The 14,399-nt window shown below is 39.9% G+C and overlaps 1 protein-coding gene across 1 annotated transcript; it reads left to right on the top strand.

Moving 5' to 3' along the window:
* Positions 1 to 2,587: 2,587 nt before the first annotated feature.
* On the top strand, positions 2,588 to 7,556 carry galr1a (galanin receptor 1a). The gene is made up of 3 exons (XM_034704284.1): positions 2,588 to 3,434; positions 3,748 to 3,813; positions 5,064 to 7,556. Exons 1-3 carry the CDS (start codon positions 2,778 to 2,780, stop codon positions 5,412 to 5,414), a joined length of 1,074 nt encoding a protein of 357 aa, XP_034560175.1. The 5' UTR covers positions 2,588 to 2,777; the 3' UTR covers positions 5,415 to 7,556.
* Positions 7,557 to 14,399: the final 6,843 nt, after the last annotated feature.

Consider the following 14,399-nt stretch of genomic DNA (forward strand, 5'->3'; position numbering starts at 1 on the left):
ACTAAAACTGATGAGCACTTTTATTTTAGGACTAGGACTTAATGTAAATTAGCTGCCAAAGTTAACCCTACTAAAAAAATAAGGCTATAGTTTTGAATCCAGTTTGTTGGATGAGATTGTAGCCTGTTACATAAGTTCAGTGGAAGGCAATGTTCTCTGTGGTTTAAAGAAAATGTACCAGGTGAGATTTGTAGGTTTCAGTACCATGAACAGATCATCTGACTGATGAGCTGTCCATGGTGCTGAAATAATTCAGCACCATGGACAGCTCCAGGAATGTATCTGGACTGTTAACTTGTACATTTTTCTCAGAAACACACATCGCTCTGTCAGGAATAATGTACTCGCTGAAAAATTGAAGTCTGTCTCAATGCCCCAACTCTCTTTCTTTCTCTCCGTTGGAAAGAGGGATAACATCTGGGTTGACAGAGGTGAGAGTCACCATGGAAACAACAGGTTGCTTCAGGACCTTAACCTAGAAACCAATTACTAAACAAATACCATACTGGCAAGAGTATAATAACTCCTGCGATTCATAAAAGTAACATAATGAGGGTTATTAATGCTCAGCAAGTCTAAGTGGAAGACTTGGCCACAAAGAGGCTAATTGACATCATCAGCACCTTCATCATAATCAGCATCTTCCTCTTCACAAAGTAAGAAGTAGAGCTTCCATGTCGAGTTTTACCTGATTAACACCAGAAAGAAAAATAACAAGGCTCATAAACATAAAAGCATCAAATATGTACAATCACCTGAGGACAAGTGAACCTCCAGATAACATCAGCGTCTGCTCTCAGGTTACATAGCGTGTGCATCATCCCCGTCATCATTTCCAGGTGGTTATCCTCAACATCTCTCAACATAGCTCTGTCCAGACTCACATGCTTCATAATGATAATACAGCTGTGCCCAGACCTGGTCACGGCAGATCAATAACAAAGACAGAGAGATGAGGTCAATCAATGAAAATGAGAAAAACATGAAAGGGATCCAAGGCTAGTCCGCTCACCTTTGATTTTATGTTTGCTCTTTGTCTCTTGGGAAAAAGCTGTTTAACCGATTTACTTAGAGAAAGTGGTCAATATCTTTGGAGAACTGTGGGAAATATCTACTTTATTCATGCATAAAAGACACAGATATCAGCCGTAAGAGGCGTCTTACCTGGGCTAAGGAGAAAACAAACTTGACTGTTTCTCAGTGGTCCAAAATCCTCTTTTCAGATGAAAGTAAATATTGCATGTCATTTGGAAATCAAGGTTCTAGAGTCTGGACGAATTTTAGGTCCAATGAAAGCTCATGTGCTGGTGTCAAGTTTAAGGTCAACACAACGTCTACCAGGAGATTTTAGAGCACTTCATGAAGAGCTTCCATTAGGTGACAATCTTTATGGAGCTTTATGATTTCATTTTGCAGAAGGACATAGCACCTACCCAAAATGCCAAACGAAACACCAAATGGTTTGCTGTCCATGATATTACTGTGCAAGATTGGCAAGCCAACTTGTTTGACCCAAACCCCATAGACAATATATCATGGACACCTATGAGGAACACCTGACCCCAAAAGTATCCAGTTGAAGGCTGCTATCAAAGCAACCTTGGCTTCAATAACACCTCAGCAGTGCCTCCCTGCCACGCCATATTAATGGGGTAATTCGTGGTTAAGGAGCCCCCAACCAAGTATTGAGTGTATAAATGAATGTACTTGGACATTTCTCGCTGCCTAGACGGCCTATTGCTGTGGACGTGTCAGACTCCAGTGGCAACAATTTCATCACTATCCTCTCTCTCTCTCTCTCTCTCTCTCTCTCTCTCTCTCTCTTTTTCTCTTTCTCTCTCTCTCACTCTCTCTCCCTCTATCTCTCTCTCTCACTCGCTCTCTCTCTCTCTTTCTCTCTCTCTCTTTCCCTCTCTTTCTCTCTCTCTCTCTCCCTCGCTTTCTCTCTCTCCCCTCTATTCCTCTTTTCCAACCCCAATTCGGTCTCAGCAGATGTCTGTCTAACATGAGTCTGGTCCTGCTGGAGGTTTCTGCCTGTTAAAGGAAGTTTGTCCTTGCCACTGTAACTTGCTAAATGCTGCAAAGTGCTCTGCTCATGGTGGATTAAGATGAGATCAGACTGAGTCCTGTCTGTAAGAGGAGACTGGATCTTATCCTGTCTTGATGTTGGGTCTCAAAGATTAAATGATTGATTTCCGAAATTTTAACCCCTTTGTGATTGATCTCAGGAAGTATTCTAATAATTTGAGATACTAGATTTCAGATTTTTATGAGCTATATGCCAAAATATTGATTAAAAAACAAAAAAAGGTTTACAATATTTCACCTTACATGAAATGAATAAAGAAAATATAAAGTATAGAATATTTGTATGTTTGTACATTAATGTATTTGTTTAGAAGACACTTGTGCTTGCTTATGTTGGTTTCATTCTCTATTCAATGTATGCATGTACAAAACTAGTACTTACATTTTACAATAATCCAGTTCAAATTAGATCAATTTGGAATTAAAATGTGAAATAAATATATATCATAAGGATAGTGTAATTATTTATTCTGTGCACATGAGACTGTAAGTCCCCATCTAAACAGCTGCAGACCACTGGAAACACTGAACAGGTATTGGTGGGATCCTTATGGTGACGTTGCCTCTGAAGGCAGGGAACAAATGCAGAGCTTCATCCAACCTTCATTCGTGAGAAGAAGCCTGAGCTGCACGTGAAGGACATGTTTCTTTTGTCCCAGTATGTAACTTTTCTTCACTAGTGGAAAAAGATGGAGCTTGAAATGGAAAACCAAAGTTTGCCCTTTGACAGCACCACTGTGAGGCTGCAGAGTAAACACGTAGTTCTGGGGATGGGCGTGGATAACTTTGTTTCTCTCCTCATATTCGGACTTATCTTCTTCCTCGGCGTGCTTGGAAACACGTTGGTGATCACGGTGCTCGCGCGCAGCAAACCTGGCCAACCAAGGAGCACCACCAACATCTTCATCCTGAACCTGAGCGTGGCGGATCTGTCCTACCTCCTCTTCTGCGTCCCCTTCCAGTCCACCATCTACATGCTGCCCACGTGGGTGCTTGGAGCCTTCATCTGCAAGTTCATCCATTATTTCTTCACTGTCTCCATGCTGGTCAGTATCTTCACTTTGTCTGCGATGTCGGTGGACCGGTATGTGGCCATCGTCCACGCCAGGAAATCTTCTTCAATCAGAGTGAGGAGGCACGCGCTGCTCGGAGTGGTCCTGATCTGGATCCTGTCTCTGGTGATGGCAGCACCAGTTGCGCACTACCAGAGCATCGTGGAGAGGGAGGACAACAACACATTCTGCTGGGAAGTTTGGCCGGAGCAGCAGAGGAAAGTCTACGTGGTGTGCACCTTTGTGTTCGGATACCTCCTGCCTCTCTGTTTGATTTCAGTCTGCTATGCAAAGGTGGGTTCTGCGCACGGATCAGGTGGATGTGCGCGCGTAAATCTACAGATTAAACTACCGATTTTCAAAGTTTGGAATAAATACAAAGATAAATAACTTGTTGGAAGAATTAACCATGATGCCAGATGCCATATTTTCTTTGCTCGTGTTGCGTAAAAGTGCGTCTTTTCAGCCGCGGTGGTTTGGATCATTATCTGTCCAAAGAGCTGATGTCTCACGCAAGGGAGAAAAAAATATTATGACAACTAATTTATAAGAGAATTGTAATACCATCCTTCTATCTTCATCTCACACCATTCCTCTGATCCTGCAGGTTTTAAAACATCTGCACAAAAAGCTGAAGAATGTCTCCAAAAAGTCGGAGCTCTCCAAAAAGAAGGTTAGTGGATGTTTATTTTCGCCTCTCAGTCTTTCTGTTTTGTAGAATGGAAAACACATACAAAATATTCTGATACAATTATGATCATTCTTCCATTATTCAAGCAAACATTTCTCTGATATACTGATTGCAGCTTCATAAATATGAGGATGTGCTGCAGTTTTCTGTCATCAATGAACATAAATGAGATATTTAGTTATTGACAGACACATTTGAAAATACAGCCATGGGTTCTGAGAACATTTGTGTAAAAAAAATAGACCACTGAAAATTAATGGTTGCAACTCGATTGTATACAAATGAAAAATGACTGTTAGTATATAGTGGATGTAGTGCATGTAGTGGATGTGTCCTCTTTCTTTAAATTTTTCTTCCATGTTTAAAAAAATCTAATAAAATCTTGGTTATTTCCTATAACCAGCAGGGGGCGTCACCACTTGTTACAAAAATAGGTTTGATTATTGGAAACTTGGACTAAAATGGATGCCACCGGTGTTCACAGAATGTGAGGCCAAAACATTTTGAGCTCCCCCTACTGACCGGCTGCAGTATAGGTCATGAACCCTGCTACCGTCATGTGAACAGATGGAACATGGGTCAAACTGTAAAATTAAAATAAATGTCAAATTAACTCTTCACAAACATGATTTCTCTCATCATAGTTGGTTCTTATGATGAATTATGGCATGTTCATTTTATTCTGGGAAGTTTAGCTGTAATAGTTTTTGAATGTGAGCTCCTGCAGCGTTCTTCACTGGATTAGCGACACTTTGGAAGATGTTTTTTTTGCTCATCAAAATGATAAAACATGTAATTGCAAATAAAGCTAGCAAGGAAGTGTTGGTGTTAGCTGATAAGCCCTTTCCACTCCCTATATAGCTCCATCCTTTCATCCTAATTGTGTCACTTCTGGCTAAAAAATAAAGAGACACTGGCTGAAGTTCAAAACATAAGCTGCCAAAACTGAAGTAAACCAATGGTTGGTGTCACATGAGTCCAGTGCTTATATTTAGTTAAGGTGAAAGACTGATTTGAGCTACATTCAGTCAGCTGAAATGCAAAAATATTTAGGAATGACTTTAATGAATGTTTTGTTATCTAATACTTGAGTATCAAACTGGAAAAGTAATATCAGTCATATTATCTCCAATGTGATCATAATCCATTGGTACCCTTCCCCAATATTCTACCTAGATACAGCTGTATTCGATCACATGACCTAATATATCCCCCTCTTTCCCCCTCCACAGACGGCTCAGACAGTCCTGGTGGTGGTAGTGGTCTTCTGCATGTCCTGGCTGCCTCACCACATCGTCCATCTGTGGGTGGAGTTTGGTTCTTTCCCTCTGAACCAGGCCTCCTTCGTGTTCAGGATGGTGGCTCACTGCCTGGCCTACAGCAACTCCTCCGTCAACCCCATCATCTACGCCTTTCTGTCGGAGAACTTCAGGAACTCCTACAAGCAGGTGTTCTGGTGTCAGATGCCGAGCAAGTGTCCAGTGAACGACACCAGGGACCCCCGCAGCAAGGTGGAGGCGGCGCCATCAAACATCAGTGCGAACTTCAAAGCTCACGAGCCTCAGGTCACCAAGAAGCTTTGATGTTGCTGCTGATGCTCAGAGAATCATCTGCATCTGGGAGGAGCATCAACGAGTCTGGATTTTTGGGGCCAATTGATATGTTCATATTTGTGATTTGGTAAAAAAAAAAAACTTATGTTAAGGTTAGCCTTAAATCTAAGGCTGGTGTTTTTTAAAACCTTCATTTCAGCCTCTGCCTAAGATGCATCACTTCAGCTACTGTCTCTTTAAGACCCCCTACAGCTCTCAGTAAGCCTCCTCCACTGTTGCCAGGCTCCAAAGTCATTGATTTAACTGGTGTTTCTCTATTTAGAATGACAAATTCTGAAATATGACCTTTTGTTTTGGACTCCAAATCTGATCTAAGAAGTTTGTAAAGCAAAAAAAAAGGAACAAAGAACAAATCAAGTGATTCTGTTTTGTGTTTCATTCATTAAGCCTTTTTTTTAGGAGATTCGCCAATTAATGATGTGACAATTTGTGCAACTCTTGTGTCCCTTTTGCAAATCTTGAGCAACTTCGCAGTCTCGTCCTGGGATTACTCCACCGCACGTTTACCTAACAATTTTAAACTTTCCCATGTTTAGCATTGACAGCCAACATTTTAACTAAATATTTGTCTGTAAGATATGAAAACATCACCATACCACCATGGTATTACCTGGTGCCATAACATTTAAAACAATCTGACAAGGCCATCCCTGAGCTGGTTGATGTAAGACTTTCAAAAGAGCTAGGACTGTTTCATTGACACCACTCTTGGACCACTAAGTAGGAATATAAAAACAGTATCTGATAACCCGGCCAGCGTAAAAGGCAACAAATTCCAACATGCAGCACCTCTGTAGCTCACAAATTAATACATTATTTTAGTCAAAGTCTAAAAATGTAAATTAGTCATGTGTCTTGACCCTCAATTTTGTCATCGAACTAAAGCAAAGAAGTTGATATATGTGTTCCTCAAATATTGTTTCTCTTTCAGACTTGTAGCCAAACTCAAATGAAAATTGAAATGTTTAATATCCAAAAGCAAAAGAATGTCAGTTCCAGCGCCCTCTTGTGGACTCATCATGTCATAACAACACAGTCTTTACATTCCTGTACTGGAATTTAATTCTTAGTGGGGAAAAAAATGAAATTTGAAACACTAAACAAGCAAATGTTCCTAAAATAAATACTCTTTAAAATGTCTGAACACTAATATACTGTTATGGTAATGTTTGGGAAACAAAGAATAACAAACTGTACTTCAGGTTTGGTGAGGAATAGAGATCCATTTACATCCATAACATCCAAGCATCAGATGCCATAACTAAAACTAAATCAAGGTGCAACAAAATAATGCAAATGAATGTTTTCTACATTACATTTGATATCTTATCTCTTCTTACTTATTTCCAACCTCTTCATCAATATGCTGGATCTGTGATGACTTCAAATCTACCAGGATTATCAGCCATGATGATGTATTTGTAAGACTGGTTCTGAGTTCAATTACACAAAACATATGAACATATGATGAATTTCCCGTGGTACAGTTTCAAGGCTTGGGTATTAAATTAAAGACATATTTTTATCCTCAGTGTGTAAAACCATTTCATTACAACGTACAGACATAATCTGTGCTTTGGTTCGTGGTCTCTTGCTGCACTTTTTTTCAAGCTCTGATATTAAAACCGAGACAAAGATAACACTGAAGGGAATAAGATGTAAAGCTTCTTCAGATGAACTTGTTAGAACTAAAATCCCCTTTGCAATAAAAAGTGCAGACAGATTTAATTACATGCCTTTTCTTCCCAGCTTTGAGAAACACAAAAGGCGGCATGTTTCAAATCTGAGGAGACTACAGTGTTCAGTGATTGTTTGGTATTGTGGTAACTGTGCACATTCACTGGCTCTACACTTGTTTACATCAAATGCATAAGAATAAATATAATGCAGCTTTTAACTGATGTTGCAGAATTTTCTCCACATGTGCAGGGAAAACTGAGGTCAATGGAAAATATTTACTTCACAGCAAATTCTGTCAAAGCAAACACAGACTTCAAATTTACCATAATCTCTTATTTCAGCTCTGGAGACTCTGATTTAATGTGTTTTCATAAAGTCACATTTGTAAATAAAAGTCTTGTACTGTGAAATGAATAAATGATACAACAAACACCTCGTCTCAGTCTCAAATGTTCCCCAGCTGCCCTACATGAACAGCACGGTGTATTCTCATGTAATCACTTTTACCGGAGCATGCGTGGGGCTGGTTTACCGTCTGTGATCACTCAGGTAACGTACTGTATCCTGTTTTATCCCCTAGGAGGATTTGAAATAAAAGGACTTTTACAGAAAGGCAATGCAGACTGCCTGCTCCTCTCTGCAACGTTTCCCACCCCTGCAGTCATAATGTAGAAGAAAATGGATCTTCATTCAATTCAGAGAGAGAAGGAGAAGGATTTGCATATGAATATTAGTATTTAATGCAAAGCGTGAAAGGGAATGAAAGAGAAATAAACCGCACAGGTAATGTCTGCTGCGGAGAAGGTGCCCTACATTGCAAGTATTGTTGCTTGAAATGCATTTCATGTAATATGCTCTGTTCTATATGACACTGTATGTTCGTTATCTGTGTCACCTGTTTCCCTCCAGGTGGTTCTAATTAAGACAACGAGGTTCACCTGGTGTTGGGCCTTTAAAAGCTCACTGCTGCCTGCAGTAGTAGAGAAGGATTTTTAGTTAGGGACTCCTGCCTCTCCTTCAGGTGGTTTCTTGTGCTTTTGTTGTGTTTTGTTCATTGTTCATTCATGATCTTTGTTGAATTATGTAATTCTTTGTGTCATTTTAAGTGTTTTAATAAATCCAGCTTTAATTTATAGAGCACCTTTCATACAAATCGATTGCTATTCAAAGTGCTTTTCAGTGATTGAAACAAAATCAAATATATTATGACTGAACATAAAGCAGAAATGGATTTAGAAGAAGAGTCTAATGCACACCAATTGCAATAAAATGTATATAAAAAACAATAAAGGGGAAATAGTTAACAAATAAGTAAATAACAAGTAAACAGGACTAGTTAAGAAAATAAAAAAATTAAGATAAAAGTCTAAGATAAATAAAATCACTAAAATAGCAAAAAAAGTTGTAAATAGATAAGAAAAAGTGAAGATTTGAAAATAAATAAAACAATAGAATATTAAAATAGATGTAAAATTACTTTAAAATGCTAAGTTTAAAGAAGTTAGAAAAAAAGATGGATCTTAATTTACTTTTAAAAGTCTCAATGTCTCCAGCTCCTCTCAGATCCTCCAGCATGCTGATGGCAGCGTCACCATAAATGTTCTACTCTGAGGAATTTCTAAAAGAGAGGAGCCGGAGGATCTGAGAGGCCTTCCTGCTTCATAAACTAAAAAAAGCATCAGAGGCGTTTTTGTGTTTTCATACGGGTAATGTGCAAGATTGTTGTTGGCCCCACTGAGCCGCCATAGAGTGGGGTGTGACAGAAACCCTGCTTATACCTCACACTGGGAGATTACTTGTAAAAAGAATTTAACATAGAGGGATCTGTGTTATAATAGAACAGAATAATCAACATGACATTACTAAAAGAAAGTTCACCTTCTGCTAGCTTGAAAAACAAATCAGCACTCACAATTCACAGGAAGCTGGGATTTAGAGGTAAGCTTGTAATTTGTAAGACATAAAACATGAGGTATCTGTGTCTGCCTGAAAGCCTGACAATTTGCCATCTTCTATTTCCTGAGAATAAATGCATAAAAAGAAATACCAAAGCTCTCTCAAGGAACACACAGCAGGAGGGCTGAGAAGGTTTTTTCTTTTTGCTTCAAAGCTGTAAAACTCACAGATGACCAGCAGGTGGCAGACTTAGACAAGGTGTCAGACTTTGATATTCCTTTTCCCTAGATTTCTTCAGTTTTAGTTTTAAGTTTCATTTCCTAATTTTCTTCCTTTCCTTCTTAAGAAAATTTCTTTTTTTGTCATTTCTTTCTGACTTCCTTCCTGCTTTCCTTTCTTTTTTTTCCATCATTTGTTAATTCAGCTTTCTTCATCATCTCTTTTATGGTCTTTTTTCCTCTCTTCTTTTCTTCAATCTTCATACTTTCATTTTTAAATTTGCCTGCCCTCTTCTTTTTTGGAAATGTTTATTTCTTTCAATAATTTTTAAATTTGTTTTTCAGCTGCTTAAAGACATTTACATTTCAGAAATACACCAACAAATATTTGCATTTTTTCTATCTTGAAATAATTTCCTCTGTTATTTTTTTGCTTCCTGTTAAACTTAATTCTGTTATAACATATCTGTGTCGTCTAAACCAGCCTACATTTCTCCCCCCCAGCTGTGGGAAAATTCATTTGTAGATCATCTATGCTAATCAATAGCACCGCCTGATAACCTCTCCCATTTCTCATTTCCCCCTGTGGCAGCTGAGGTCTCTATCCCTCCCTCGGGACCCCCACCCGGCCTGTTCAAAGTGTCATAAATAATATGGGCTAATTAGATATGAATTGATTGTGTGTAGGTTGCAGGCCTCTTTCATCCATCACTATAAAAGCTGTTTAACAATAGATTACCAGCCGATAACTCCCAGAGGAGCCGCGCTGAATGGAGCAGGAGGGACTTCAGCCTTGTTGTGTTTGATGGGGGGCGTCATAAATCTGCTGTATAGTAAATATTACTCTCATCCATTCTGTTAATGCTGGAGGTCGTGTTATTAACACTGAGGAGGTTATGAATCATTTCTTCACTGGAGGGTCTAGTTTGTTCGGTTGGTGCAGATTATTTCATGTTTTTGTGTTTATATTTGGCTCAACGCTTTTCTCTAAGATTACAAGATTCTGGTTTCCATTTAATTTAAATGTATCATAGATGTAGGCATCAAGTGAGGCTTAGATTTGTTTGCATTTTCATCAACAGATCCTTTGTTATCCAAGTTGTGTCCTTCAACAAGAGTAAAATGAAGGCAACTAGAAAAGAAAGAATGAAAGAAACATGTACCTTTATTAATACCCATGGGGGAAATTCAAGTTTTACACTCTGGTGTTCTTGGATCATGCTAGACACATAGTCTTTCATACATACACTGATCCACAAACATGGTATAGACATGCACTTATGGGGAGATGTCAGAGTGAGGAGGCTGCTATCAACCCGCTCCACCTGAGCAGTTAGCAGCTCAGGGGCACCTCGGCAGTGACCAGGCAAATGAACCAGCACCTCTCCAGCCACTGGTCCAATTGCCAAACTTAGTCCATACTTGGACTTGAACCGGTGACCAAGCCATGTCCCTATGGACTGAGCTACTGCCACCCCAAACAAGGTATACGGGCCACGTTTAGACCGCTTGGCCACCGGCACCCCTACTGAAGAGGACATAAAACCACAAACCTTCTAGTTTGTGGCGGCCATCATGACCCTTTTTTTCTTTTGCAAGTATGAAGCAACAAACACAGTCAATGGAAAAATTGTCCATGTGAGTACTTACTTTAAGAAATAGACTAACTCAGGGAGAAGTACCTTTGCAAACAAACAAATAACAACAACAAAACTGCATTCATTAAACTGTTAATACACACACACACACATTTTGATCTTTGTGGTCCTCAGCAGATAAATGCTCAGTGAAGACAACCCATCTCATCACACCCTCATACCAATATTATCTACTTAGTAGTTACAAAGCCTACCACATGGCCCCTAATGCCTAAACAGCCCAAGATAGAAGAGGGCCGATGCGCAGCCAGAGCCAGTATGTCACCGGGGTTATCAAGTGGGCACCTCCCTTCACCGGTGTTTGGTTAAAGACACCCAAGGGAGGCTCAACATTTAGCTCTGGTGTCCCATAGCCACTCCCTCTCCATGCCAGCTCTGCAACACGACCCATACAGTATGTCCACGCTCAACAGACCCATGCAAGCTCCAAGTAATGACAACACCAGGACTACCTGCCCTACCACCTGGTCCCTAATGGCCCTGACAACCCAAAAAAACAGCACAGAGAAGAGTTAAGAGAGGTTTTAGGGTGCTCTTCCCTACCAGGTTAGGCTGCACGCTCTACCTCTCTATTTTCCCCCACGCTAATGAGAGATGAATAGAGAGACAGAGAAAAGGACATGGACATTTTTCTTCTGCTTGTGTTGTTACCCCATCTGATATTACATCTCCTCACCCAGATCCACTGACTTGTTTTTACTGCTTCGTCTGACATCTCCTTTACCATCTTTCATGAACTCTGTCCACACACCTTCAGTTCTCCATGTAATGAGATGATTGATTGTTCAGTGAACCCTCTACATCCTTCTCCTAAAGCCTCATGTAGCATTTTTTTCTAGTTGTGTCCATTTGAGAGTGCCTCCAGAAGCCAAGGAAACAGAGAGTTAGAGTCCATATGAAAATGTTAATTTCAATCTGGCATAAACTGGGGCATGGCTGATTTGACAGACAGGTGGGTGCTTTGTGGAAGTTTGACAAGTAGCTAGGCTGCAACTTCAACTCCACCTCTCTGCCTGTTTTTAGAGTAGCTTGGAATTAATTGCAGTCAGCATTTCCAATAAGGTGACCACCATCTTTGGGCTTCATACTTTTCTCCAGTTTGGTTCTGGTTCTGTTTGCTTGAGTTGGTTCTGGTTCTGTTTGCTGGAGTTGGTCTGGTTCTTTTTGCTTGACTTTGGTTCTGTTTGCTTGAGTTGGTTCTGGTTCTGTTTGATGAGTTGGTTCTGGTTCTGTTTGCTTGACTTTGGTTCTGTTTGCTTGAGTTGGTTCTGGTTCTTTTTGCTTGAGTTGGTTCTGTTTCTGTTTGCTTGACTTTGGTTCTGGTTCTGTTTGCTTGAGTTTGGTTCTGGTTTTGTTTTCTTGAGTTGGTTCTGGTTCTGTTTGCTTGAGTTGGTTCTGGTTCTGTTTGCTTGAGTTGGTACTGGTTCTGTTTGCTTGAGTTTGGTTCTGGTTCTGTTTGCTTAAGTTGGTTCTGGTTCTGTTTTCTTGAGTTGGTTCTGGTTATTTTTGCTTGAGTTGGTTCTAGTTCTGTTTGCTTGACTTTGGTTCTCTTTCTGTTTGCTTGAGTGGGTTCTGGTTCTGCTTGCTTGAGTTGGTTCTGGTTCTGTTTGCTTAAGTTTGGTTCTGGTTCTGTTTGCTTGAGTTTGGTTCTATTTCTGTTTGCTTAAGTTGGTTCTGGTTCTGTTTGCCCTAACCCTAACTCTAACCCTAACCTTAACCCTAACCCTGAGCCTAATCACAATGCTAATCATAACCCTAACCCAGATCATAACCCTAACCCTAATCCTAATCATAACAACAGACTGACTGCAGGAGCTGAGATTGAATAGAGGCAAGCTGTCAGCCATTAGAACAGTGAGGGACAAGTGGGTAGAGCAACTTCCACTACTCTATAACCCAGGCCCTAAAGTCACAGTGATGAGAGGCTAGAGGCATTCAGATGTTCCTTCCAATTTAGGCAATATACTGTATACTTTCCAAGCCAGTTAAATACAGCAACGAAATCTGGGCAGCATGTGACAGAAGAGGTGTCTCCTGTTAATTTATCAACATCACTTCATAAAAAAATTTAAAAAACAAAAAAATAAAAATGAAATAAACAAAAATCTATGTAATGTAAAACCATTGTATTAATATTCAGGTCTTTCAAATGTACATTAAAAAAAGCTTTAACATGAATTTTCATGAAAAACGAGTGAGTTATCCCCTTTGAACCATGATCTGTGAGGATTAAAGAACACCATTGCACTTAATATTGATTTAAATGGTTAGTAATGGAGTTAATAATGAAATTAAAAAATGTTTATTAGGATTTTTTTGAGTTCTGACACTTCTGGATAATTAAAAATGCCCCGGGTCAAGCTGACCCAAGAACATTATTGCTGTCCCTGAGAAACAAACATAACAGGAGGGTTATACATATTGCACTTTCGTGGTTTTCTACTCTCCTTTTCTGATCTCCCGTCTTTTTATTTATTGATTGCTTTCCTTAATGTTTTTTTTATGTGTCAATGTCTTTTATGCATCTGGATCTTTTGAACTACAAATGAAAACTGCATTAACCATGTGTATCTGCATTAAAAGCACAGAAGGGCTTCTTTGAAGTTCAATAGCCCTTCAGTCAAACCTTTGCCTGATGTGACAAAACAGCTAGGCTGAGGAATTGGATCTAAAGAGTGCTGACTCCTTTCTTTCTTTCTTTCTTTCTTTCTGTATTTCTGTATTTTTAATTCTGGGGAGTGAAGAGATATTTCTTTAAGGTTGAAACTCCTTGAGAAAACCTGGGTTTTGAGATAGAAACAGTATCTGTCCCAGTTGTGACACAAATAACAAGACGTGAGGTTTGATCTCTATCCACCTGCTCTGGAGTCCTCAGATTTCTGAGTGTGTCCGATGAAAAGGTGCAGCTCTCTGTGCTGACGACAACCACAGCAGGTCTGGCTGTCAGCCTCTCTGATTAATGGCCCTGCTGAAACATGTCCAGCCACATTAGAGCCCCATGTATCTCCCAGAGTCCACACAGGCTCGGCTCTTTGTTCTGATGGGAAATGGTGTCAGCCGCTCACTGCTGCTCGCCCAGAAACAGATAAAGATTTACTGTCATCAGAGGCCAGATTAAAGCGCACAAACGCAGACATTGATTTCTGAGAGGGAGAGAGCAGGAGGAGGAGAGAGAAAAAAACGACACATTTTGGGGAGGAAACTCATTCCAGGGCTGGCGGAGATATGATCAGCTTATTTGGGAGGTGGATAATATGGAGCCCTCTCCCAGAATGAACTTTGAAAGAAGTAAATTGTAAATATTGATTTCTGAAATGAACTGTCAATCTCACTTGGTGAGATTATTCCTATCATCTTGTCGAGAGAGGGCCAGTGAATTCAAAACGGCGGACAAAGAGAGGGACGTGCTTGATTTCTGTTAGGGAGCACTCAAAAGAGCTTTATTCGCTTAGTAATGGTTGTTCAATTTCATCAGATAACAGCTGAGATCTCATCACAGCAGA

Source organism: Notolabrus celidotus, chromosome 16 (genome assembly GCF_009762535.1).
Source record: "Notolabrus celidotus isolate fNotCel1 chromosome 16, fNotCel1.pri, whole genome shotgun sequence".
Lineage (NCBI taxonomy): Eukaryota > Metazoa > Chordata > Actinopteri > Labriformes > Labridae > Notolabrus > Notolabrus celidotus.

Bases quoted from the DNA above. Each gene is read 5' to 3' on its own strand.
- galr1a (XM_034704284.1), top strand. From the start codon at position 2,778: ATGGAGCTTGAAATGGAAAACCAAAGTTTGCCCTTTGACAGCACCACT. The intron at 3,435-3,747 runs GTGGGTTCTGCG...CTGATCCTGCAG, and splicing joins TTTCAGTCTGCTATGCAAAG to GTTTTAAAACATCTGCACAA. The intron at 3,814-5,063 runs GTTAGTGGATGT...CCCCCTCCACAG, and splicing joins CGGAGCTCTCCAAAAAGAAG to ACGGCTCAGACAGTCCTGGT.